Source organism: Hipposideros armiger, unplaced genomic scaffold (assembly GCF_001890085.2).
Source record: "Hipposideros armiger isolate ML-2016 unplaced genomic scaffold, ASM189008v1 scaffold_46, whole genome shotgun sequence".
NCBI lineage: Eukaryota > Metazoa > Chordata > Mammalia > Chiroptera > Hipposideridae > Hipposideros > Hipposideros armiger.
In genome coordinates this window covers 3,258,923-3,286,465 of record NW_017731396.1, presented here as the reverse complement: position 1 = coordinate 3,286,465, position 27,543 = coordinate 3,258,923, and the positions used below count along the sequence as shown (strand labels likewise).

Sequence of the window (27,543 nt, the reverse complement as noted above, 5' to 3'; positions counted from 1 at the left end):
CCCATGGCAACCCACTGCCACAGGGACTGCAGCCTACGCCATCGCCGGCGACTCACGGCAGCCCAGCTCCAGGTTGAGCTGTTGTTCAGCATCTTAGATGCGGAGGGCAGCGTCACTGACCCTCACATGTGGGATCCGAACCGGGGCCCTCTGGAGTCCCAGGCCAGCTCCCAACCATCATGCCACTCGGCCGGCCCTCGAGGTTTAATTTTTAAAGTTGAAGACCCTGAAACTAAGAAACTTCTTGGCAACTGAGGGAAACACTTTCTAGAGTTGAATGGAATTGACAAATATAGGTAAGAAACTGCCTCAATGACTTCTATACCAACGAGATTCTACCAAGCATCTTTTCTCCCTACTCTCTGAAAACCTGTTTCCAGAAGTAGGAAGTGTAAGCCGAGTAAGGACTCTGACCGGAGGGGCCTTCTCATTGCCTTGGCAGGCTCCCCGTCAAGGGTGATGGCTGAGAAGCTAGTGCTGGGAGCAGGGGCTGCATACTTCTCTGGCTTTCCCTTTCCAGCTTGTACCCAGTGCTCTTCAAGGGCAGGTGGTGATGAGTTTCACTGAGGATGACCTTGACAGAAAGGGTCGGTCATTAACTGCTCAAGGTCCTAATGCTGACCCAAAGCAAAGCAGTAAGAGAGGGCCTCCGGCTTGGATCCAAACGCCATTCCTACCACCTGAAGAACTCATTTCCTGAAGGGTTTTCTAAGCCATTGCATCACAGGGTTCTGCACTGATGTCCAATCGAAAGTCATTGGGCCTGATAACTCCTTCTTGTAGGCCTCATTTGGTTACCGACCTCATCTCTTAGCCACGGCGCCTTGGTGACCTTCAGCTGTTAAGAGCCAACCGATGCAGGATGATTCAACACCAAGCCCAGGCCTGTCGGAAAGTCAGTCGGATGAGGCGCATTTGTCGTCACATCTGGGGGACTAGTTACTTAGGCTTTCCTAGGGCTCCTGTCAGGAATTTACGAGAACGTTGTGCACTTGCTTCCCAAATGGCTCCGGGCCTTCTTCCTCCTGTCTATTTCTAGTGCAGACCACAGTCTGCGTTTTATTTGGTTTCCTGTCAAGTAAGAATTCTTTGAATTCCCTTGGCGCTAGACTGGTGACACACGCAACATAGCTGACAGGGGACCTCGGCATGTCTGAGTAAGGAGCTGGACATGGACATTGCTTGGGGTCCGTACCACTATGCCAAGCTGTCTTTTTATTTCTCTTACAGAGTGGGAACTACTTCAGGTCATCCCATCACTTCTTCCAGCACCAACACTCACTTAGTTCTGTGCCCGACGTATGATTAAAAACAAAACAGCTGGATTCCTATACAGAGTCAGGAATATTCGGGTTGAGGGGTCCCGATGACTCTGGGAACAGCAGAATGGACTGGGGAACTCAAAGATGTGATAGTCTCTTTCTGAATGGGGTAATTTAAAAGGAAAAGGTCAGCACTGATGACAGAGGCAGTGAGAACACCTGAAACATGACAGGGAGACAGGCTGTAAGGGGCAATCTAACCGCAGGCAGTGGGAAAAGCGAAGGGAGGCCAGCAGTGGCCTGTCACCCACTTAAAGCCAGAGTCACGTGATGAAAATAGCACCCCAGGGGCTGGCAAGGTCAAACTTTTCTTTTTTGCCTCAGGAACTCAGGAAAAGTAACTTTACTTCTTTTGCACATGTTAAGAAAGAAAAGGCCTCGTTATAAGGTTGCAAAGCTGGACATTGGATGTCCTTGGAGCTCTCAAGGACCTAAGGTACCAACATAAAAAAGATGTGGTGCAAGACTGGTGGCCCTCCTTGGACTATCAAAAGGGCTTCCTGATATCTTAGTCAATAGTGGCCTAAAGGAAAACAGCTCTTACTTTGTCTTCACCCATTCCTTTGTCTAGTCACAGTTTAAATGGCATGTCTGTCATAATATCTAGAGCAGCGCTTCTCAACCTGTGGGGCGCGACCCCTTTGGGGGTTGAACGACCCTTTCACAGGGGTCGCCTAAGACCATCGGAAAACAAAAAGATATTTACATTACGATTCATAACAGTAGCAAAATTACAGTTATAGAGTAGCAACGAAAATAATTTTATGGTTGGGGGTCACCACAACATGAAGAACTGTATTAAGGGGTCACAGCATTAGGAAGGTTGAGAACCGCTGATCCAGAGGATATGCTAAATCAGTATATGAGAAAGTGAGAGCCCTTAACACATTGAGGATGGGGCATTTAAATATATAGACACAAATCTGCATCACGGGTCCACAATGTGTTACGAATAAAAAAGATAGAATGCTAACAACTGTGTAGATTAGGGAAAGGGGAGTCCCAAAATTTTTTATCTTTTCAAGACTGGTGGGGGGAGGGAGGTACATAATTTTTTTTTAATTACGAAGAATTGGGAGGAGGGAAGCTCATCACAATATAATCACCTTTCCAAAATATTATTTTTACCAATGCATGGTCTGTTTAATAACTACCGGGGTGCCAAAAAAAATGTATACAAGTGGACACTTTGGTCAATGTTGCTTAAGCAGTTTGCTATATTCAGAAGTGTCTGGACGCTGATGGTAACCACTTTGAGCACCTCTTGTAATTGCAGAAGTCCAATGTGACTTGTAGTCATCTTTTGTTATCGGTATATATTGAGTGTTACAATTTTAATACAGCTTTCCTTTCTCAAAATGTGCATACATTTTTTTGACACCCTCTGTATATATTTTATATACCATGGTAACAAGAGCATTCATATAATTCTGTATTCTGCTTTTTCACGTAATGCAGAGATTTTATACTTTATCCAGAGCCTTCGTAATTCCTTTTCACAGCTGCATAATAATTTCATCCTGCTGATACATCCCGTGTATATAACCAGCCTCTTGGCTGGTTGGGAGCAGCACTTTAGATTACCAGGCCACCAGGAGAGCTGCTTAGAAGCCCACGTTCAACACCATGCTCATTACGTGGTCTGTCCTGTGGCAGTCTGCAAGGTTGACTCTGGGAAGCAGAGTGTGCATCCCCTGAGGATGGACGCAGTGCAGTAAGTCAGGCCAGCTGTCCCATTTTACACACCACCTCCAGGCACCTCCTGGCTGGACACGGGGCCTGAGTGCCCTCGCACAACCCAGCATAAGGCACTGAGGGGCCGCACGGCCCCGAAGTGTCAAAGCACACGATTTGTGCTGGCCAGGTTTCCAACCCAGGGGCCTGTCAGAGGCGCGCTGTAAAAATGATGAATGGCTGTCACATTTCCAAGGCTCTGGCTGATTTAGGGAGCTATTGGCAGGCTCATCACTCCCAGCATGTCAGCCAGTTAATTACTTCCAACTTTATCTTTCTTGTCAACACTTCTTGACAAATTGGCCATTATCTTTTTATTCTACAACAATGAGTGCTGCTCTTTTTCTGGTGATGCCTGGAGGTTTTTCTCCCCTCCTTTCCGCTTCTTCATATCCAGAGTGAAATGAAGAGCTCTGAGAGAGACGATTAGAAAGAAGCTGTCAGGAAAAGGAACAAAAGGGGAAGGGAGGGCTGACAGATGAAACCCAAAGCTATGCAACTACATTGACTCAAAGCAGAGTTGACATTTTGGGTAAAATCCTGATTTCTTGGCTTCTTAATGTCCAAGAGCTCTGACTCAGTCTATTATGTGGATGAAGCTGGAAACAAAAATTAAATGAGCTGGCATCAAGTGACATGGCAGCTTCGAATTCTCCACACTTAACTGTATAAGCAGATGTGAGCTGGCCTTTCCCTCCGTTGAGGAGTGAGGCCACATTGTAGAAATACCGATGTCCACTCCGGGATCAGGGAAAAGAAACAAATGTGCCTACCTTTTTGGTAAGGAAAAGCTGACAGAAAAGGACCATGACACACTAAAACTGGATTCCCAAGATCAGAGCCAATGAGGTGTGTCCAAAAGAATCTGGAGAGACCAATGGTGTCACCACTGATACGGTTCCTTCTCGCTGGGACAGACTGTGTCAGAGGTGGTCATGGGACAGAACCCAGCCCTACTGTGTTTCATCAGTTCTAAGATGCGCACTTTTTTGACACCTCCACATCTCTGAATGCATGATGCAGTGTACCCTCAAGGCTTCAGAGCACTATCACACAGTCTGATTGCTAGCGGTTTGTTTCCCTGCCACAGTGGAACATAACTATCAGCAGCAGCGTCCCCAACTCACCACGAGTGGCGCCAATCAACCTCCAGGGGTTTCTGAGGACGAGCTCGATGCAGTGGAGGGCAGAGGCTTACGGCTGAGCTACAGTAAGCTTCTCCCTTTAGAGTGGTCTGGGCTTGGTCAGCTTTAGGAGAAACCCCAGGACTCTTCCCTTTGTATAGTTCCTCCTTGATGGCCAGCTTCCTGCACCAAAGAGCAGCTTTCCGTGGGGTTTGTAAGATGCTCTATAAAGGCAAGCTACTGTACATTGAACCTGTAGGAAATCCTCAGGACAGCCAGAAATAAATTCACACTCTACTGGTGACTGGTGGGAGACCTGACCTCTTGAGTATGTACGGCTGGATGTAAAAGGGCATTAAAGAAAAAGATGGAGCTAGAAAGATACAATCTGTGCTTGTGCTCTGGCTCCACAGGGGTTTCCTTCATCTGCCCCCTTTGCTGCTTGGACATTTTCTCCAAGGGGTGCAGATTCCTAGAGGCACACTGGCACTTTTGAAGTCAGCATGAGCCCAGAGGTTTGGAATGTGTTTTTACAGAGAAATGAGGAGCTTTGAGCAAATCCTTACCCCTCTGGAGGGAGTGTTTTTCCTTCCAGCAGAGGTGCGGGGAAAAAACAAGACTGTGTACCTTTTCTGGAAGCCAGGAAACAACTGTAAAAGCAGGACTCATACTTCCAAGCAACACAATAGTGACACCTTGGGAACATGTGTTTAGAATTAAGGCACAGAGGGGGTTTTGTTCATCCATCTAGCCCCCCGCCTTTTGACTGTAAAGCCCAGTCACCCTTGCCATTAATTGGTTGCTCAGGCACAACGGGCTCAAATTCTCCAACATTCTTAAAGAATTACAGGCCCACATTCCCGTTAGTGCTGCCTGAATCAGGGCGGCAGAGGCGCAGCCCGAGGCAAGCTCTGCAGGCCCAGGGCGGCTGGGCTGGGACTTTGTCATCTTGGCATCCCCTCCCACCCCTGGGGTCTTGTCTCTGCTTAAGGGTGACTTTCTACAATTACAATGTAATGGGCATTTCATTCCCACAAGATTTGTTAGGTTCCTGGATAAATGATGGAGAATACAGCTAGCTAGAGGTACGGCTGTTTTTATGGGAACCTGTTCCTTTCCTTGTTCTGCCTTCAACACAAGCAGCTACGTGTGACCCTCAGGCTGTGGTGGTTAACAGACAGGCCTATGCGGGTTGCAGTAATCAGACACACCATTTACAGAAGCCGCCTGTTTAGGAGTGGGACAAAACCCTACCCATTGCTCGGAGGTCCTCAAGCCGCCCTTCATAGATAAAGAGAGGAGACACAAAGCTATGGTTTCCAGGGATTATACTATAAGGATGCTACCTTAAGTTATTGATAAAAAAAGAAGTTTGAACCAAATGATCACAACTCTTACAGTTCTCACTTCCTTTGATTCTTTAACCTATGGAAGAAAAAGGGACTTACAGCAGGAGAGAATGAAATGCCCTCCAGTGAAGAGCTTACATGATAGAACACTGGCAATGGCCATGGAAAGAGGCTCAAAGCGTCCTTAACAGATGTTTATTTAGGGGAAGAGAACCTTCTATTGGGAATTCATTCTTTCATTTGACAAGTTCCAGTTAAGTATTTCTTTTGTCTTCAGCTTTGTGCTAAGTGCTAGATGCCAGGACTCCTCCAATAAATAAGACAGACCAGACACAAGGTCTTTGCTTTCGGAGCCTGCGGGTCAGTGAAGTAGACAGACAAGAAACAAACTAACTGAAATAAATGCTGTCGGAGGTAAATACCATGAAGAAATCGGAGTGCTCTAAAACAGAACAGCACAGGGACTTGCTTTAGATTCGGGTGGGCGGGAAGGCTTTTCTGATAAGATACTCACAGACCTAAATAATAATACTTAATATTTGCTGGACACTGACTATGGGTCAGACACACAGTGCTTCATGTGCATTATCTATTTTTAAAGAAACTTCTTTGATGCCCGGCCCGAGCTGAGCTGCTGCTAAGCTGCCAATAGGTAGCAGGATGGCTCAGCTTAAAAAAAAAAAAAAGAAACTTCTTAACTGAAATATCACACATACATATAAAGGGACGTATACACAGTGTACGGCTTCAAAAAGTATCACAAAGGGATGGCCAGTTAGCTCAGGTGGTTAAAGCGCAGTGCTCATAACACTCAGGTTGCCAGTTCAATCCCCGCATGGGCCAAGGAGATGCGTCCTCCACAACTATAAGTAGATTGAAACAACTACTGGACTTGGAGCTGATGGGTCCTGGAAAAACACACTGTCCCCCAATTAAAAAAAAAAAGTATCACAAAGTAAAGATACCCTTGTAACTACTACCCAGACCAAGAAACAGAACATGGGACACTGCCAACATCCCAGAAGTGCCCAAGCCTTCTCCCAATCATGGCTCCTTCCTCCTCCCTAGAGATAATAACTCTCTGACTTTTTTTTTAAAAGAATTTTATTGGGAAATTGGGGGATGGGAACAGCGCTGGGGAATTGGGGAAGGGGAACAGACAAGTTGCTGTCGTTTTGTTCTTCAGTCTAGTTGTGGAGGACGTTGCTTCACTGGCCCAAGTTGGCACCATCATTGTGCTCTTCCCGGGCGAAGCAGATCAGTAGCCGGCTTCTGGACGGCTCACGGCGTCACAGCTCACGGCGGCTGCTGGCGGCTCACAGCGGCTGCTGGCTACACACGGTAGCCCATGGCAATCCGCTGCAGCAGGGGCTGCAGCCTACGCCATTGCTGGCGACTCACGGCAGCTCAGCTCCAGGTTGAGCTGTTGTTCAGCATCTTAGCTGTGGAGGGCAGTGTCACTGGCTCTTATATGTGGGATCCGAACCAGGGCCCTCTGGCGTCCCAAGCCAGCTCTTAACCAATGCACCACTCGGCCAGCCCCCAAAACTCTCTCACTCCTGACACAATTGGTTAGTTCTGCCAGGTTCTGAACTTCATATCAACACTCAACATTATGTGTGTGAGGTACATACATGTAGTTGCATGCCACAGTAGTTTTTTCTTTCTATTGCTGAATAATATTTCACTGTCTGAATATACCACAATTTATCTGTTTTACTGTTAATGGACATTTAGGTTGTTTTCGGTACTTGCCTCTTTTGAGTAACAATGTTCGACAATGTTACTACAAACATTGTCGTATGTGTCTCTGGTGCATGTGCACTCTCATTTCGGCTGGGAACATACCTACAAGTAGAATTGCTGAGTTACAGGGTATGTTCAGCTTTAGAAGATGCTGACAAGTTGCCCTCCAAAGTGGTTTCACCAATTGACGTTTCCACCGGAAGTGTGTGAAAGTCCCCGTTGCTCCGCATTTTTGTCAACAGTTGGGTTTTTCAGTTGTTTTCCATTTCAGCCATTTGGGTTGATATGTGGTGGCACTTCATAGTTTTAATTTGAATTTCTATGATGAGTAAGAAGTTTGACCAGCTTTTCCTGTGTTTATTGGCCTTCTAGAATCCTCTTTCGTGAAATAAATGCCAGTTCACATCTCTTGCCAATCTTTTAATTAGCCACCTTAAAAAAAATTGTTTGAGGGCCGGCCAAGTGGCTCAGTTGGTTAAAAGTTAGCTTAAGAGCGCGAGCTCTGAGCAACAGGGTTGCCGGTTCAATTCACACATGGGTCAGTGAGTTGCACCTGAGCTGAGCTGCCAACAGGTGGCAGGATGGCTCAGCTGGTGAGAGCACATGCTCCTAACAACAAAGTTGCCGGTCTGACTCCCGCATGGGATGGTGGGCTGTGCCCACCCACAACTAAGATTGAACACAGCACCTTGAGCTGAGTGGCCGCGAGCTGCCGACGGGTGGTCGGATGGCGATTGGACTTGGAGCTGAGCTAGTTGCGCCCTCCACAACTAAGATTGGAGGACAACAACTTGGCTGTTCCCCTTCCCCAAATCCCCAATAAAATCTTTAAAAACAAAATTGTTTGATGAGTTCTATATATTCTCTGACTACAGTAAACACAGAAGTATGTTTTGGAGATACCCTCTTGCCTCTTCACTCTCTTCATGGTGTCTTCTAACACACAGAAATGTCTGCTTTTATTGCATGTTTTCCTTTATGATTAGTGTTTTGCGTACCTTAAGAAATCTCTGCTTATCCCAAGATGCTGAAGACAATCTCCAAAGCTATATTCTAGAAGCTTTAGTTTTACCTTTCACATTTGGAATTTAAATCTCTTCCTGACTTGAAGTTTTGTGTGCAGAGTAAGGAAGGGTGAAGAGCCTCCCCTTGCCCCCCGCTTCACCCCTTCACCCCCAATACAGCTATCTAGCTGACCCAGCAGATCTTATTATAAGACTGTCCATTCTTCACTGTTTTGTAGTGTGACATTGTTATAAATCAAGTGTCCATATATGTGTGTATGTCTGTTTCTGGACATTTACTTCTCTTCCATTTACGCGTACCTATTTGTCTATCCTTGTGGCAATACTCTACTGCCTTAATTACTTACTGTAGCTTTATGATAAATCTTGATTTCTAGTAGTGTAATTCCTCCAAATTTATTTTTCTTATTCAAAATGTCTTAGCTATTTTTAATCCTTTGCTTTATTTAATGTAATCCTCACAAAAAATCCTGTGAGACAAAGTGGTTATGATCTTTATCTCCATTTCACAAATTGGTAAATTCAGAGAAGCTAAGTAATTTAATTTGCCCAGGGTCATATAACCATCAAGTGATGGGAAGGGATGAGAACGCAGATTTGTTTGATTCTAGACCCAAGTTTTTAAAGTCCTTAATCCTCAAGCCAGATGACCCCTTCAGGGCATTTAATACGGACGAATTACCATTTTAAGAAATTCTAATGTTCTAAGCCACCCATTTCCAGTTAAAAATCTTGTTTGGCAGCTAGCAAAAGCCACTTTCCTGGTAAGATTCAGGAAAACAAAGCAACGAGAGGTAAAAGTTCCTTGGATTTCTTCCACTGCCCGTGTCCAGAATAACAACCACACCCCTTCCATGGACTCCCAAGGTCCCTCAGGCCTGGTTCCCCTCCACCTCGGGCTTCAACTACCCCAGATCCCCTACCTTCTTGACTCTTAACTCATTCTCAGCTACTTCCGTTCTCCCAGTGAGCCAGGATCTTTCACACAGCTGCAACTTTGCTCACAACACCCTCTCCCACTCCTGGCCACTTCCTCCTTTTACTTTAAAACCTGGGTATCACTTCCGGAATCTCATCGGGGCTGGGCACTCCTCCTCCTTTATGTCCCCTACTCCCTAGCATGTTACACTGTCCTAGAGTTTGGCTGGCTGTCTCTTCAACGAGACTGCGAGGCACTTAAGGCTGGGCTGGCACTGTCACTGTGTTCAATTTGCATGCTGGCTAACAGAACAGATGTTTGCTACAAAGTCCTGAGAGAGATCTGAAATACACTTTATACACTGCGAGGTGCCATAATTAAATAAAAGACTCTAAGAGGAGGCCTAAGAGAAATGATTTCTAATACATCCAAGATGCACTCTTCGGCAGAAGTGGCAAATTAGAAGACTTAAGGAAGAGATGGAAATAGCTTCTGTGATGGACTTGGGCTTTCAGTTGAGATAGAAATTGGGCTGAGTGACAGAAGGGTCAGGTATTAAATGGTTACATATAGCAAGGCAAGCCGTGGCTCATTAAAAGACTTCAGAAGATGTAAAATATTCCACACAAACTAACAACGAGGCAGGTTCTTCTAAGATGTATCCATTCGACAAAATGGGACTCTAGTTCTGAGGGGAGCTGTTTCTCTCCCTCACCGATTCCAAAGGCAATGGTTTTGGGATAGGCAGGGATGGGAATACATTAGAAAAGAAGCCTCCCAAATGGGGACGTTTTCAAGAAAATGAGACATGACACTCCCATCTAGGTAGAAGAGACCACCTCCGGACCCTTCCTAGCGCTGCCATCCCCAGGCTGCTTGAATGCTGCCACTTCTTGGTGCCAGCCCAAGGCCGTGCAGACTGTGAAGTCTTTGAGAATTTCCAGGCTACGTAAAAGCTCACTGGCTTTTCTCACTGAGAATATGAGCTTTATTTTCAAAAACATCTTTCCCAGGAGCACCAAGCTAACCTTCTTTTGCCACGAGCAAAATGGAGAAAAGGAAAAACTGCGCGGTATCCAACCCAGGTTCACTGTATTTTCTGAGGTTCACTGTATTTTGTGAGTTATTTCCCATTTTTATGGTCACTTTGTTCCCTGAAGGTTAGAGAAGGGACTGACAGCCTCGCAGAGAAGGGAAACCCACTCTGGACCCCCAGACTCTCCCTGGTTTTCTCTCTAGGCTTACTTTTCCTGCTATTAGAAAGGCAGAATCTAGGACATCAAAGGGTTGTGGATATTTTGAAGGATAGATAATTTCCTGGCATGGGAAATACACTTGGTTATTTTATTCAAAATTTGGGGGGGGGGTTATTGACATTTGGGCAGCTTAGGCAATTTAAGAAAATCTTCAAATAAGAAAAGTTTGTCTCCAACTTACATCTTATGTTAGAAAAAAAATTTCCAGAAAATAAATGTCAGAGAGTAAGTCCTCATGCTAAAAGCTAGATACGTGGGCCAGCCGAGTGGCTCAGTTGGTTGAGAGCGTGAGCTCTGAGCAACAGGGTTGCCGGTTCGATTCCCACATGGGCCAGTGAGTTGTGCCTGAGCTGAGCTGCCGCTGAGCTGCCAACAGGTGGCAGGATGGCTCAGCTGGTGAGAGCTCGTGCTCCTAACAACAAGGCTGCTGGTTCAACTCCAGCAGGGGATGGTGGGCTACGCCCACCCGCAGCTAGATTGAACACGGCACCTTCAGCTGAGCGGCCGCGAGCTGCTGCTGGGCGGCAGGATGGTGACTGGACTTGGAGCTGAGCTAGCTGCGACCTCCACAACTAAGATTGAAGGACAACAACTTGGCTGTTCCCCTCCCCCAATTCCCCAATAAAATCTTAAAATAAATAAATAGATAGATAAATAAAAGCTAGATGCTTGTGATCCAAACTTATAGCCCCCACCCCCTCCGCTTTTCGTAGAAAGGACTGCTACATGGGTTGCAAATATGAACGAATGAATCATTTCTGCCCAGATAAGAAAATCTATTTGTAACGTTTTCCTGTTTAGGTGGGAGAGGAGGCTACTAGCAGAACAAACAAAAAGCTGGCTGTGAATCCATAAAGCTCCATTGTTCCGTGGGGCTGTCTCTACCTCGTTGCCACACAGGAGCTCCAAGACAGCACGGCCACATGTGATGCTATAAACGACCGCGTGGCACACAGCACTTGCGTGGCACATGGTTTAAACCCAGGGTCACTTGATGGCTAGGAGGCCATCCTGAAGCTCCCCATGGAGTTTAGCCACCCCTGTCGGATGCTGACAGTTGGGGCCAGGTTCGCATTAGTGAAATGAACTCCCTGGAGCTGAGACTGCAGTGCCCAGCTTTGAGAGATATTTGCAACAAGAGAGCAAGGACTGGCTGACAGTGCCAACTGTAAACAGAATCTTTTGAGCAGAATGACAAGTTGCTATTGGGTGCCAGCAATACCCTCACCATTTAGTGGGCAAAGGAGACAAGGTGAGAAAACAAACCCTGATCTACCTGATCCACTGCTGCTTTTTGATTTAGAGGGAAAAAAACTGTTTGGTAACTCCAGCTGCCTGGACAGAAACGGCTTTCTGAGAAGCCAGAAGCCCAACTGGAAAAGGGCTCTGGGGGACGGTGGCAGGGAAGGAGGGTGAGTGGCGAGGCATCAGGCTTGTGTATGAAGGACCCACACAGACTAGCAACAGGATAAGAACTGCCTCAGTGGCTCCATAACACGGAGAGCACAAGAGTACAGTCCAAAGGCAGAGTTACTTTTTAAGGACAGAGGGACCTTTGTATACATTCTTAGTGAAAACTTGATTTTAAGGATTTAAGGTTTGCTGAAATCCCAGGTCTTTCTCTATTTGTTTTCAAAGGAGGCGTGCCCTTCAAATACAGTACATGAAAAACTACAATACCCCTATTGTCAGGGATATGTATCATACACGAGTATAGACAGAAAATAATTTCAGATTTGCAAACCATACTGCATAGGAAGAGGGAAATGAGACTCTAGATATGGACGTATTAGGAGATGGAGGTTCTTTTCTCTAATTTAATATATTTTCCAAGTTTTGAACCATGGGCCAAGGATGGGTCTGTTCTCTGTTCTGCCTGAGACCAATGGAAATGTGGGTGAGCAAGCTAGAACCAGGTCCAGAACTCCTGTGTTTTCATCCCTGATGGCACCTCTAATACCTCCTTGCTCAATGTCACGTGTGAGAAGCCACTACCGGCCCACTCACTGTTGAAGGAAAAAGTTTGTACAAAGAAAGCCAACTGAGCAAATTCTGTAGATACAAACTACAAAGTTTTCTTCTGCTTCCTAAACGACTTACTCTATCCTTCTATTTCTAGAGCTTTTCTAAGCTGGAAATGTTCAAATGTGAGATCGTGTTAGATTGAGGTTGAATGAGGGTTTTGTAAAACAATGAATGATGATCAGAGAAAGGAATAGCCAGCCTTGTTAAAAGCACAGTCAGCAGGATGCCAAAATCCACCAGATCCTCCTATAAACAGCGTGCATTACATTCACAGGCCTCCCTGGGTGAGTGGGGAGTCCCATTCCCAACTCTCTCTGCCCACCTTACCCTCACCCCACGGTTATATAACCTCTGAAATGGAATTTGGAAATTCTTCTGACCCTATCCTGCTTGCTGATAGAGCTGAGCCAGTGGCTGGCAGGGGCATAATCTAACAGGCGAAACTGGAAACACACACATTCACAGTCCTCTCGTCTCGGCCCAGAGACTGTGCAGGCAAGGAAAGAAAGACTCGCCCGTCTCCCCCCTCCCTTCCTCTGGCCCAAGTTTTACACTGACTTCACCCAACAGGCACCTGACCCTCCCAGATGAGCTGGGAGGGGCTAAAGCACCATGCGCACGGGGTGGGGGTGCAGGCAGAGAACGATATTTAAGATGCTGAGTTTGCAGGGCATTCAGGCTCGGGGAAGGAAAGCTATAGGATACCCAACGAAGCTGCACTTTCAGAAACTCAAGCTCTGAGAAAGAGCAAGGAGAGAAAACAACCAAGTGAGCACGTGCGAGGTTGTAACTGTTGCAGCTTTGTAGACCACAGCTGGGCTGCAGACCACAGCCGGGCACATCCCGACTGCCCCCAAAGGAAGAGCCCTCCTCACACAGGCCCACGCAAGATGCTGGCAAAGCCTCTCTCAGCCGTGACCTGGCTCTGCATTGTCGTCTTGGCCTTTGTCAGCCACCCAGTGTGGCCACAGAAGCCCCCTAAGCGCAAGACACCTGCGCAGGTCAAAGTGGCCGCCTGCTGTGAGGAGGTGAAGGAGCTCAAGGCCCAGACAGCCAACCTAAGCAGTCTGCTGAGCGAGCTGAGCAAGAAGCAGGAGAGGGACTGGGTCAGCGTGGTCATGCAGGTGATGGAGCTGGAGAGCAACACCAAGCGCTTGGAGTCGCGGCTCACGGATGCCGAGAGCAAGTACTCGGAAATGAACAACCAGATCGACATCATGCAGCTGCAGGCCGCGCAGACTGTCACGCAGACCTCGGCAGGTAAGGAGAACGTGTCCTCACGCTGCTCACCACCTGACCCCCAAACAGCCGAGTGTCCCCGTCTTAGCACTGCTTCTAGATAACATGTTGTCAGAACAATTACTGGGGGTTCTTCTGGGGCATACTCTCTTGGGTATGTGCCACCGGCTCTATTTTCTCTTTGGTAAAGGCTTATGGAGTAATTCTTTGGATGTCCAATGTTCTGTAAATTTAAGCAGGACCTTCCCAGCTCTCTCTTACACAATGTTTCAGCACTCTGAGGGTATGAATGACTATCTTGGAGCACAGAGAGATGACGTGGTTTGCCTAACGTCACACAGCAAGTCTCAGAAACAGGGTTCAGGTCTTCCAGATTGGTCCCCCAGAGATGACTAGTGGTACTCAGTCCCAAGGAAGCAGAAATGAACACAAAAACTGTAACATCTGTTGCTCTGGAAGCAACAGTGCCAAAAAACAGTTCTCTCGTGTGTCTAACGTTTCGTGGAGTGGGCACAGAATTTTGTATCCTCTCTGCAAACCTGGCTCCTCTCACCAGCTCAGAATTGAATGTACAGACACTGCGCAGGGCCATTTGAAGAATTCCTTTTGTGTTTAGGAAGGACAGGTTCCTCAAGGCTCCTCAATTCCGATATTTCTATTTATTTCCCATCATCTCAAATACAGTTCTCCATGAGAAAATGTAATGCTGAAATGTAGATGCTTAGGAGGCCAAAAATAAGACACATTTAATGTTTTCTCTTGCAAAATAACTTTCAGTTTCTGGGTAGCTTGGCTCAGATGGGCCAAGGTAAATTGATTGTTTAGAGAGAAATTTGGTTTTCCGAAATATCAGGGAAGTATTAGCTGTAAGAAGCACATCCTATAGATATGTCATTTCTTGCTGATATAAGACCTTTTTTTGGTCACGCTGTGAACCAAGTCAACGACAACGAACAGAGTAAGTCACTGGTTCCCCTCAGCTCAAATGAAGAAAAAGTTGTAATATGAAATGAAGCTTAAAAATTCTGTTTTCTTGTATTTAAAGATAAGATTATAAATCTATCTAAACCAAGGTGTGTAAATCACTTTCTAAGCATGTACTTCCTGACCCTCAGCTTGGGACTAGAATGGGATTCTCAGGCCATTTTCCAGACAAGTGAATCCTGATTTGGTCTGTTAGATGAAAGCAGACACCCAGAAGACCAGGCCAGACAGAGGAACCTGACCCAGCCACTTCCTGCTCCTGCAAACAGGGGTTTCCTCACCTCCCAGCAGGGGGTTTCTTGGGGTCAAACACAGCTCTCCTGCCAGGCCTCTTCCTCGTCTTGCCCAGGGCATCATTCCTTATTTTTCTTCTCAAGTACCAGGTGCTGGGTCACCTTTATACTCTGAACAGGTAGCCCCTTGGAGAAAGCAGTAGTCAATGCTTTCATCAGTAATTGGAAGTGAGATCGCTGATGGCAAAGACAAGCCTGGCCCCTCCCCCATCGGCCTCTGTCAGTTCCCACGATGGAAGTGTTACCGTCGGCCCATTTGTGGGCTCTTCTCTAACACCCAGTGCGGGGACCACAAGAAAAGACTCCCAAGACAGAGGGCAGAAGTATTTCTGGACACCTAGAGCTCCTGCTGACTCCTCTCAGGAAAGGCTGTCCCTTCCTCAATGTCTTTGCTGTTTAGAACAAGGGGACAAAATCTGGTATGCAGCAGGAGCCCTAGGGCAGCCGGGGAAACATTTAAATCAACCCCAGAGTGAAAACCAGCCTGTCCAATGCTCTCATTTCCTTGTTTTAATAACCGTGCCAGGGGAAGGCCTCCAAGGGTTCCTCAGAGTGCATTTTCATTTGCCTAGCAGGGGTGGATTAAGGGGGGTAAAGATACGGTTATAAATCTTTCTCCCTTAATTAGGAGTAGCCATTACCTCAGAAAACCAACAAAACCAACTAACCAAACAAACAAACCAAGAAACAACAACAAAACCAGACCAACCCTATGAGAAACTCATTAAGTTGAATCTATTAGAGCATCTGTTATGTGGCCCTCACACACTATACTATTTCCAGAATTCATGGCCTAGAGCTTTAGCAGGATAAATGACTTCAGCAAAAACCTGAAACCACCTGTTTGACTGTCCCGTGCGTTGATGCTCTCTAGGTCAAGGGCTTCCCCGTCACCAGTGAAGCCACAATGCACCCCCTCTTGGTATCCCAATGCCCAGCTCTCCCACATTTAGACGCTGCCTAGTAATGAACACTGGTGAATTTTGTAGCAGAAATGAAGTCTCAGTTTTTAAACTTTCAATTTCGATGCAGCAGGAAGGCCTGCGTGCCCGGGAGCCCGGGTTCGGACGCTCACCGCTGTGGTCTGTCCCCTTTGTAGATGCCATCTACGACTGCTCGTCCCTCTACCAGAAGAACTACCGCATCTCTGGAGTGTACAAACTTCCTCCTGATGACTTCCTGGGCAGCCCTGAGCTGGAGGTGAGGTCATCACCGCCCACTGCCTACGTTCTACCATCTGTCTTCCACACCCTCAAAGGGCTGGGGACAGTCAGAGTCTAAAGACAGGGAAACTTAAGATGGAGAAACAAACACACCAAATGCCAGGGAGCTGTCCAAACACTCAATTTACAGGGAAAAAAATCCAGGCATCTGTTTTGCCCTTTCAAATCATCATCACCCAAACACCAACTTTCCAACAGAGGTCAGATCATTCTAGAACCGGCTGAAATCTCTTGCCACATCCCAGAGCAGTGACTCTTTGGGGGAGGAGAAAAGAGAGGCCACGGCGGGAGCCGATCAGAAACACCCGGAGTTTTCCCTTCCCGGCTGATGCGCACTGCCTTGGCCCCTTCCTCGGTTGTGGTGATTCTTCCCCCGCTCGCCCGCACTGGGGAAGAATCGTTGACTGTGCAAGTGCACCCATCCGTTAGCTCTGCAGGGAGGGGTGCGGGAGGGGAGGTCCACCCCATGCTCCTGCCTCTGTGGGTCCCTGACCAGCGCATCCTCTCTGCTCCAGGTGTTCTGTGACATGGAGACGGCAGGCGGTGGCTGGACCATCATTCAGAGACGGAAGAGCGGCCTTGTCTCCTTCCACCGGGACTGGAAGCTGTACAAGCGGGGCTTCGGCAGCATCCGCGGGGACTTCTGGCTGGGAAATGAGCACATCCACCGGCTCTCCAGACGGCCAACCCGGCTCCGCGTGGAGCTGGAGGTGAGCACGGGCCTGGCCCCTGGGACCAGGACTGGAGCAGGCCGCCACGCACAGCTGCACACAACTCTGGGGGCACCATTCCTGCTCTTATCCACTTTAGGCTTGTGTCTTTACTATGACAGTTTCTCTTCAGGCTGCAGTATGGCTGAGGAAGAATAGGTTCTTTCCTACTTTTCTGAAAAGTGAGGCTTCAGGTGCACAAGGAGAGGCTGGTCTCAGGCCAGGGCAGAGTAATCCAAGACAGCGACCTGCGGCAAACCTTACCGATACTGGGTGGTGACCCTTATCATGGGCCCTGAAGCATCACTAAATTACTCTTATGATATCTCTAAGTGGGATACTGCAGAAACACACATCTACAGCTTACAGACAGGCAAGTGAAGGGACACAGAAAGGGGGTAATCAAGGCCACATGGTGACTAAGGAGCAAAGTTTGGTCTAGGCTCCTTGCTTTCTGATTCCCAGGTTTAGAAGTAAACAAGTAATAAAGCCTTACTAGATTCCCGGCAGTAAAAAGATGTATGGCGAGAGGTGCTGGAGAGAGAAGAGGCAGGGGTGGGATGAGGGGATGAGAGGACGCCCTGCTGCAGCTATTCTAAGGCTCTGCCTCGGCCCCGACAGGACTGGGAGGGCAGCACACGCTACGCCGAGTACAGCCGCTTTGTTCTGGGCAACGAACTGAACAGCTACCGCCTCTTCCTGGGCAACTACAGTGGCAACGTGGGGAATGACGCCCTCATCTATCACAACAACACAGCCTTCAGCACCAAGGACAAGGACAACGATAACTGCTTAGACAAGTGTGCACAGCTCCGCAAAGGTGAGATCTGGGGGTGGCGGGAAGTTCGGGTGTAAGGCCATAGCCCACTCAAGGCGAAAGCATGAATTATAACTGCACGGCCAGTATTCTGGCTTTGGCATTTCCTTTTTGTATCGGTTCTGATTGCTTAGCTACTGTTCAAAAAACAAGTTCACAAAATCCCTGTGGCCTAGTCTACCAGCCACTTCCAGGGGAAGGGCACAGCCCAGCTCACCAGCACGGGTCTGTTTCTTGTGCCAGGTGGGTATTGGTACAACTGCTGCACAGACTCCAACCTCAACGGGGTCTTCTACCGCCTTGGAGAGCACAACAGGCACCTGGATGGCATCACCTGGTATGGCTGGCATGGGTCCACCTACTCCCTGAAACGAGTGGAGATGAAAATCCGCCCGGAAGACTTCCAACCCTAAAAGGAGGCCTGCGGTGGAGCACAGCGGGAGAAATGGAGACAAACGGAGGCTGGGCGCGGGCGCGGGTGGGGGAGAGGAAGCGAGGACAGCAAGGGTATGGATGGAAAATGGCCTATCATCTCCAATAAGACAGTAAGTCTCTGAGGAGCACAATACAACTGTATGTACCAAGGATGTTACAGTAAACAGGTTGAAGTATTAATATTTACACACGATGGGTCCTGACACGTACTTCTCAGGGGGCTGGCCAGAGTGGGCTTTATCTGCTGTGATCCCTGACACAGCAACAATTTTTCTTTACCACATGATTTTTCTATGAAAGAATAACTGTGAGATCACTTCCTCCTTTTTCTGTATGGCCTAAGGTTATGTGAGGGTAGAAAAAAGTCCCTTTGCTAAAAAGAACCATATTATTTTGATTCTCAAGGAGAGGCCCTGGGTGTTAGAGAAAGGAATGGAAGAGGGTGGTGGGGAGAGAGTAGCTTCTACTTTTGAATCCAATGAAACTACCTTCAGCCAACACATTTTCTTTTTAAAGACAAAAATTGTTCTGCTGGAGGGGAGCTGACCCAGGCTGGACTTGACTGGAGGGCACTGGGCCTTGCACTGGGCCTCTGAGCACTTGCCCTGCTTGGCCTCAATCAGGGCACAGCACTGAGAGTAGGAAATGGGTCTAGCAGTGGCCAGGGAGCTCCAGTGGGAGGTGGGGCTAAGTCCCCTTGTGGATGCGTGCACGAAGTTGCCTTAAACTATTCACAGTTCACAGATACATCTATCTTTATTCACTTTTTAAGAAAAGGGCTTCCTCTTTTCCCTTGTCTATAAAAACTGCCTAAAAAAAACAAAGGTAGATGGCACTATGCTTAATAACTCATGCTGTATGTAAGCATTTTGCTGTGTAAAAATAAAATATTACAGACTGTTTTAAACATTCAAAATTTCTTTTCCTTCTACAATAAACTTTTAAAATTTGCTTGGTTTTAAATGATCACCATTACCACGTAGAGCATGGTAAAAAGTTTAAGTGAAAAATCAGAGGGTAAACGGTGAGAAAGAGACTCTGAGTTTGTTGCAGTCTTTGGGGAAACCAAGGGAGGAACAGGAAGCCCAAAATGAAAAGGCGAGGGACTTTTAAAAGGGCAGCAGCCCCTGGAGGAGGTCAGATCTGGTCTACCCATGTGGCCCCCCCCAGAGGCCAATGCCATCACTTGGCTTCAAAATACTTCACAAACCAACACTCTTACCTTCTACTTGGGCAAACTAGCCTTTGCCGTAATGGATGTTAAATAATTTTGACCTTTAGGAAGTAGTTTTTCCTTGCCAAAAAGAACCATCCCCGCCCTGAGCCAGTCAGTGTGAGGTAAGCCGTGATTCTTGTCCAGTATTTTTATTGTATCGACAGTCCTTTGATTGTTGGGAACCTACCTAACCTTAAAAACAAGAACCTTGGGGATTTTCAAAGAAATCAAGTGAGTACAGAAGAATTACACTGGAGTAGGGCTTACCATGGGACAGGTGTTCTAACAGAAACTTCCTAAGGCACACAGAGGAATCTGACATGCTCAGAAGCCAGCACAATGCTGCTAGGAAGGAGGATAAAAAGATCAGCGAGCTAGAAGGAGATGAAGAGAAGGAAGGGCATAAGATGTCTATGGCAGAAGTACCTAATAATTCTCTTTCTCATTTCCTATACGCCTCACAACTAAACAAAACTGAGGCTTGAGGCAATAAAAGCTAAAATAAACAAGTGAGACTCCTCAAACTAGAAAGCTTCTGCACAGCAAAGGAAACGATCAATAAATTGAAAAGGCAACCTACAGAGTGGGAGAAAATATTTGCAAACCTTAACCCCTAATAAGCGGTTACTATCCAAAGGGTATAAAGAACTCACACAACTCAATGGCAAAAAAAAAAGCAAATAATCCAATTAAAAATAGGGCAAAGAACCTGAATAGACATTTTCCCAAAGTAGACATCCAAATGGCCAATAAGCACATGAAAAGGTATTCAACATCACTCGTCATCAGAGAAATGCAACTCAAAACCACAATGATAACACCTAACATCTCACACCTGGTAGGATAGCTATTATCAAAAAGACAGGAAAGTGTTGACAAGGTTTTGTGGAGAAAAGGGGGCCCTTGTGCACTGCTGGTGGGAATGTGAACTGGTGCAGCCACTATGGAAAGCAGTATGGAGGTTCCTCAAGAAATTAAAAATAGAACTACCATATGATCCAGAAATTCCACTTGTAGATATGTACCTGAAGGAAAAGAAATGACTTTAAGAGATACCTACACTCCCATGTTCACTGCAGCATCATTTACAATAGCCAAGATATGTCCTTCAACAGATGAATAAAGGGGACACGCGCACGCGCATGCGCGCGCACACACACACACACACACACACACACACACACACACACACACACACAGAGCAATATTATTCGGCCATAAAAAGGAGGAAATTCTGTCATCTGGGACAACAAGGATGAATCTGAAGAGCATTATACTAAGTAAAATAAGACAGAGAAAGACAAATATTGTATGGTATTGCTTACATGGAATCTAAAAAAAAGGTGACTTCACAGAAACAGAATAGAATGGTGGTTGCCAGGCAGGACATGGGGGATGAGAAAATGTAGAGATAAAGGTCAAAGGGTACAAACTTTCAGTTATTAGGAATAAGTTCTGAGATTACAATATACAGCATAGTGTCTATAGTATTGTATATTGTATATTTGAAATTTTGCTGAGAATAGATTTTAAGCATTCTTACCACGCAAACAAAAAAAGACTTAGCTTTGGGAGGGGACAGATGTGCTAACTGTCTTGATTCTGGTAATCATTCCATAATGTGTATCACATCCTTACGTTGTACACTTGAAATATATACAGTTACATTTGTCAATTATTTTTCAATAACGCTGGGGGAGAAGAATCTATACTGTGCTAATTAAAACCTATGGTTGCTGAAATGTACTCATATTTTTGTACATACACAGTTGAGTAATTTGAAGTATAACTTTTTTGTGACAAGCTTAATGTTAAAATAAAAAATAGTTATAAAAAAACCCCCACCAAAACCAAAAAACTGAGGTTAAGCCAGTGTCTGTGGTTCCTTCGCCCTTCTGGGAGCGAGGCGGAGGGAAAAGGAAGGGCAGTTACTAAAGAACGTACAGAACACTCCAGCCACTTGGCCTGCGGGGTGCAGACTCGGACTGTAACACTTTTAAAGCACCTCACTGGTGCAGGTGGGTGGACACTATGGATTCAGAGATGAGCACAGCATGGTCTCTGACCTGAGAGAGATCAGAACCCCAAGGAGCCGAAAGGAGAGCTCAGTGTCCCTCCCGAGGAGAAAGACCATTTTGTTCTGAGCACATCCTCCAAGATGTGAGACCAGAAGGTACAAACATCCCTGACGGGCAGTTGTTAGAGCTGCATGTCCACCTAGTAAGCACTGGCTCCTACTTCTATTTTTAATTCTGCAGATGTGTCAATCAAAAAATTTTCTTAAAACCAGTTTACATGTCAGGGGCTGGGTAGTGAAAGCATCCAGTTTTGATCAGAGCCTCTCCTCTATTAGAGTGGAGAAAGAAAAGCAGGTGCTAGGACTGACTGTGTGTGCCGCCCCCCCCACCCAATTCATATGTTGAAGCCTAAACCCCAATGTGATGGTGTTAGGAGGCGGGGCCTTTGGGAGATGTTTAGGCCATGAGGGTGGAGACCTCATGAATGCGATTAGTGCTCTAATAAAAGGGACTCCAAAGAGTTTGTTCTCTGCTTTCCACCATGTAAACCAACAGAGAGAAGTTGGCAATCTGCAACCCCAAAGGTGGTCTCATCAGAACCCAACCAACCTGGCACCCTGATCTTGGACTTCCCAGTTTCCAGAACTGTGAGAACTAAATGTTTGTTGTTTAAGCCACCCAGTCTTATGGTAATTTGTTACAGCAATCTGAAGGGACTGAGTCAGCAGGCCACCAGACCTTACCCTGATGCTATGGGCTAACCAAGAAAAGCCATGTGTGTGTGCATGTTTGTGTGTTTCCAAGTAACTGAATACCCATGTACTCCTCTGTTCCCCTAAGAAGCAGATATACTTACTGATCTATATGAGCTTTGAGGACATGGGTATAGTTTATACTGTCTCAACGTTAGCCCTGGTTTGGGGATTCCACGTGGATTTCATTTGCCCAGGAGCAGACGGAAAAGTGTCATTAGGTAGGAAGACAGACAGATTAAGCCAGCAGCAAGAGAATAATGTTGTCAACACAGCACAGCTTTTTAAAACAACAAAAACTAAGAATCAGCTATGCAAAGGTGCTTTTGTGTACAGTTAACCTGATTGTTTCAAAAAAGATTTAGGGCACTTGACTGCAATGTATATACTTGAAGGAGCTTTTAAAAAGTGAACAATGGTGAAGAGAAAATTAAAGTGGGAAAATAAAATAAAGCTGGAAGCAGGGAGGGCAGCAGACAAAACAGGTACGACATCTGTAATTTCTCAGAGGTAGGCCAGGAATTGGGCTGCAAGCTCTCCAGTAGCCACCGTGAGGAAGGGAATTCAATCTAACTGCAGAGCAATGTCCCCAAGACTGGACCAAAGCAGGGGCTTAGGGATGTATAACCAGCACTGGTCTGACGGCTGGGAGGAGTTTCCATGAGGCTCACCAGAGGACTGGGGGAGTGCAGAGAGCAACTTCCTCAATAGCAGCTTGTCCTAAGGCTGTTTCTTAAAACTTTCTTCAGTGAAAATGGTGGCAGAACATTGCAATGGTGCTTAGAAAAAGCAGTTTTAAAAAACCAGTAGGAAAAGCTACAAATGGATACAAAAAAGAGTGGACCTTCTGGTCCACAGACCAACCGAAAGGAGGCAAAGCTGTAAGCTCTGTGGAATCAGGCTAGGAACGAACCACAGAGCTTCAAGTACCAGCTTTACCTGGGAACAGAGGGGTTCGCTTGTTTGTTTTCTTAAAGCCAACATTAATCTGCGAGGAATCCTGAGCACTTATTTTCAATTATATTGGCTTAACAACTTAAATGACCTTGAATACTTTTCCAGGGCTCTGACTGTATCTTTCTACTAAAAATCTGCATAAACATTAATGCTTCTATGATTATCGCAGATATGGGGGAACATCTGGAGTAGGATGAGAGCGGTTTTAGTTACCAGGTTTTCTATTAGTTAGTTATCATGTGAGACTGCATCACCTAAGCCCGAGATGGGAGGAAGAAAGCAAGTTTTCACATCTGCCATGCCTAATTTGAAACTGCAGCCCACCCCATAGGGATGGCATGTTCATAGATGTTCCCCTGTGGTATTTTGGAAATCAACATTTTCTCAAAGTCCAAGTGATTCGGACAAAAACATGATTCTATTTCTATCTTTTAGGTCACTTTTTAAAGTGTCTAAAGGAATGCTTTTTAGCATCTACTCAAAAGCACAGCCAGCAAAGAATGTGGCTATTTGATCATGTTCCCAAATGAAGAAAGCATCAGCCACAACAGAGGTGCTTACTAGCTGGGTGATTTCCCCTCAACTATCTGTAATGAAATAATCAACTATGTGAGCGTTTACATGAAGATAATTAGATCCCAGAGTTAATATTCTCTGATAATCATTAGGGGAAGTGAACGGTTCTCTAGGAGCTGGAGCTAACACTTCAGGCTGCCTGCAATTTCATAACAGCAGAAAACTTATTAAACAACCCATTTCCCCCATACCCAGAAGACTCAACACCAGCTTATGAGAGGAGAGAACATAACCGAATCAGGGGGAAAAAAAACACTAAACCTCAGACTTCGCTCTGCCTTTTATATTTATAGAACTCCAGAGGAGGAAGACTCCGGCACCACCATATTTAGTCAATAACCCCCCACCCTGCTTTTGGGGAGCCTCTGAGGCACAGGAACCAGTACTTCCTCCTTATGCCCCACAGAGGGCTACCTAACCCAGACAGACATAAAATCGATTTTTCCGAAGCTGCTATGGAAACAGAAATACACAATAACTTCTAGACTGATTTCATTGGGGCATGCGAGCACAGGTTGGAAAACAGCAGGATCCCAGGTGCTAAGGGTCAACAGAAAGGACAATTATGGCTAGAATACTGGGGAGAGCCATCTATAACCACATCTCATTCAAATGTGTTGGCCAGGCCCAATGGCAGGTTTCACAGAGCAGAAATCTCCAAGTGACTCCAGTGAACCGGCAACGACAGTGGGACGAGAGAGGTCATTTGAGATGAAGGCAGCAATTAAAAAGGGTTTTCAGCCTACCTGATGAGAGACTCTAGGATGGCAGGGGTGGGACCTTTCTGGAACTCCAGTTCTTTGTAGTGTAGCGCTTTGGCGTATGCTCGGCACTTAGCAGCCCTCTCACCCAGCAAAACAATGCCATTGTCGTCTCTCAGTGGCAGGGGGCCCTGGAGGAGAGCAGAACCCCACAGAAAAATGGCAGACGGGGCACAAACAAGGGTGGGCCACGTGAGTGCTTCTCCCCTCCCACCAGCTGGTTCTCTGTTAGGCTCCATCTGGACAATGGGGAAAAGTCTCACCTTGTCACTGTGTTCCATGAATTCAGCCAAGTTCAAGAGGGTTTGTGTGACTTCAGCGATGTCCTGTGAGGTGAGGGCCAACTCGATGCTTCTGATGAGTTCATCCTGTTGGTCTTCATTCAGTTCAGACCAGCAGGACACAAATGCAGCATTGAAGAGATCCCTGAAGGCAGAGAGGAGTGGAGAAAGGCGCTGGAAGTGCCGGGTGCAGAGCCACACCTATCAGTCTACCTTGGTATCACTTATACTGGTTATACAGGCCAGTGCTGTCCAATAGGACTTGCTGGAAATAGTCTATATCTTCCCTGTTCAGTGAGGCAGCCATTGATCACTGAGGACTTGAACTGCGGTAAATGTCACTGATGAACTGAATTTTAAGTTTTATTTAATTTTAATTAAATTTAAAAAAACCACATGTGGCTAGTGACTACTGTATTTTACAGCTCAGGTACAGACATCATGATATATAGGAACTGTGTGTGAGGGCTGGAGGAGAAAAGCAAAGTAATTTGTTTCCACAGGCACATTACTTGGCAGTTTTTGCATCATTTCTTGTCACTGGAGGGGATGAACAGAAAGGGGACTTCTAACATAGAAGTTGGCATTAACAGATTCTGAAAATGAAATAATTCTCGGGATATGTCTCAGGCAATGTCCAAATTCCTAAAATCAGAAGTGGCAAAGGCAGCATCTGTTACTGCTTTTCAAAATATAAGCAGGCCCTTAGTTGGATGGTCATAAACAAACCTTAACAGACCTTAAGAAGCCAGAAGCATTCAAGAACAGAGTCCAAGCCTATACATCTTAAAAGAGTCTCTAAGCCAGTCTCTAACAGCTGGGGCCTTCCAAAGACCTGGAACCAGGGGAGCCATTTCTAACATTACTACAAGTATTTTAAATCCCTACAGCGTCACTGGGTAGACCTATCTGCTACCCCTGACTAAGAACTTTAATCCTACCCCCTCTTTTTTGACGAGTATGGAGGGAGGGGAGTTGAAAACCACAGAATAGGCCTATAATGTATGGGTTTAGCGTTCAATGTCTCTGCATCTACTTTTTGTTACATATTAAAAAGTTTAAGTCTGTAAGTGTATATAATTTTGGAATCTGATGGAAAAAACAATATTCAAAATTCAAAGGATAACATAAAGACTGAAAGAAGTCCTGTGTAAATTAAAAAACAGCTTTCTGGTCTAGGGTCGAGGCCACATCGGATCCCAATGAAAATATCTGTCATGAGGGGGATAAACACATATGTGTATATTTATCACAAGACTTTTGGATGACATTGTGCTCAGTGACTTGGAACAGAAAAGTGGTACGCTAAGTCAGCTAAGCACACAAAATCTGTACATGACGGAAACAGAGACGTCGTAGGAACTATTTTAAAGCATTATAAAAATGCTTGAAAGAAATGAGAGGGAGGTTCCAGTCAAGACTGTGGAGTAGCCTCAGAAATACCTACAGATGATGCTTGCCAGAATCCTTTTACAATAATAAATCAAGAAATTTACAGGGGCAAACTGGATCCACAATAAATGCTTTGTTCTGACTGAAAATAAAAATAAATAAGATGAACCAAATCATGGCAGCAGAGCAACAGTCTCAGGACCATCACTAAACACACCGCTGAATCACCGCACCTGTGAATTCCAAACAGCAAGCCAGCTGGGCTGATACAAGTGAAATGAAATGCTTTGCCTTTTGCTTCTTGCTAACGAGAAAGGCTATCTGTTAATTAAATCACCATTTTATGCCACACTGTAAACGATAATTACCCATTGTAGAAAAATTTGGAAAATAGGGAAAAAAATTAAAAAAAGAATCACTGCCTAAACCTCCCACTTAGAAATAATCATTGTATTACTTTCTAAATTTTTCCCTATGTACATGTATTTTTAATAGTTGAAATCACATTTATACCATTTTGTATTCCATTTTATTCACTTACATTGTACTATAAAGATTTCATGTGCATTAAAACTTTTTATAAACCAAACTTTTAATGGCTGTTTAAGGTTTACTATTTAAAACAGTACTTTTTACAGCAAATTCTATTTTCCAAAGATGACTGCAACACTATCCCCTGTTCCATACACTCCTCTAGAATCACGCCACTGCCCTATTACGAGGTGGCATCCACTCCCCTCCCCTTGAACCCGAGCGGGCCTTTGTGACTATCCTGAACAACAGAGTACGGCAGAAGTCACACCGTGTGACTTCCAAGGCTAGGTCATACAAATACCAAGCACCCCATGGGGACACTCACTCCTGAACCCAGCCCGTACTCTGCAAGGAAGCCCAAGCAATCCAACACGTGGTTTATGCACAGAGGAACCAAGGCCCCTCACCGGGTCAGAATTTCCAGTCGACAGTCAGCCCCAATTTGCCAGACGTACGAATAAGCCATCTTGAAAGTAAACGTCCTAGCCCCGCAACAAACACCCCCACTGACTTTGTGTGGAGCAGACACGCTGTCCCCACAAGTCCTGCTCAGATAGGAGATTCATGAGCAAAATAAATGACTGTTGTTTTAGACCACTAAGTTTTGGGGTATTTGTAATGCAGCAATAAATAACTGGAATATATTATTGGAAACAGATTACAGTGAACATAGAGTCGTAAATGACTTTATAATTACAATTTTGGACCTGGCCGGGCCGAGTGGCTCATTGGTTAAGAGTTGGCTTGGGGGCCAGCCGAGTGGCGTGATGGTTAAGAACTCGCTTGGGATGCCAGAGGGCCCTGGTTCGGATCCCACATATGAGGGCCAGTGACACTGCCCTCCACAGCTAAGAT

The 27,543-nt window shown here is 45.9% G+C and overlaps 2 protein-coding genes across 2 annotated transcripts in view; one reads left to right on the top strand and one right to left on the bottom strand.

The window, feature by feature from the left end:
- Positions 1 to 27,543, bottom strand: part of MTOR (mechanistic target of rapamycin kinase) — a 111,324-nt gene that overhangs the window by 50,423 nt on the left and 33,358 nt on the right. The window contains exons 10-11 of the mRNA XM_019639752.1: positions 24,745 to 24,907; positions 24,467 to 24,612 (exon numbers count right to left, since the gene is read on the bottom strand). Coding sequence (XP_019495297.1) covers positions 24,467 to 24,612; positions 24,745 to 24,907 — 309 coding nt within the window. The remainder of the gene's footprint in view (positions 1 to 24,466; positions 24,613 to 24,744; positions 24,908 to 27,543) is intronic.
- Positions 12,798 to 19,152, top strand: ANGPTL7 (angiopoietin like 7). Its single transcript, XM_019639754.1, has 5 exons — positions 12,798 to 13,760; positions 16,116 to 16,216; positions 16,755 to 16,949; positions 17,571 to 17,769; positions 18,010 to 19,152. The coding sequence occupies exons 1-5, from the start codon at positions 13,391 to 13,393 to the stop codon at positions 18,177 to 18,179; spliced, it is 1,035 nt and encodes a 344-aa protein (XP_019495299.1). The 5' UTR covers positions 12,798 to 13,390; the 3' UTR covers positions 18,180 to 19,152.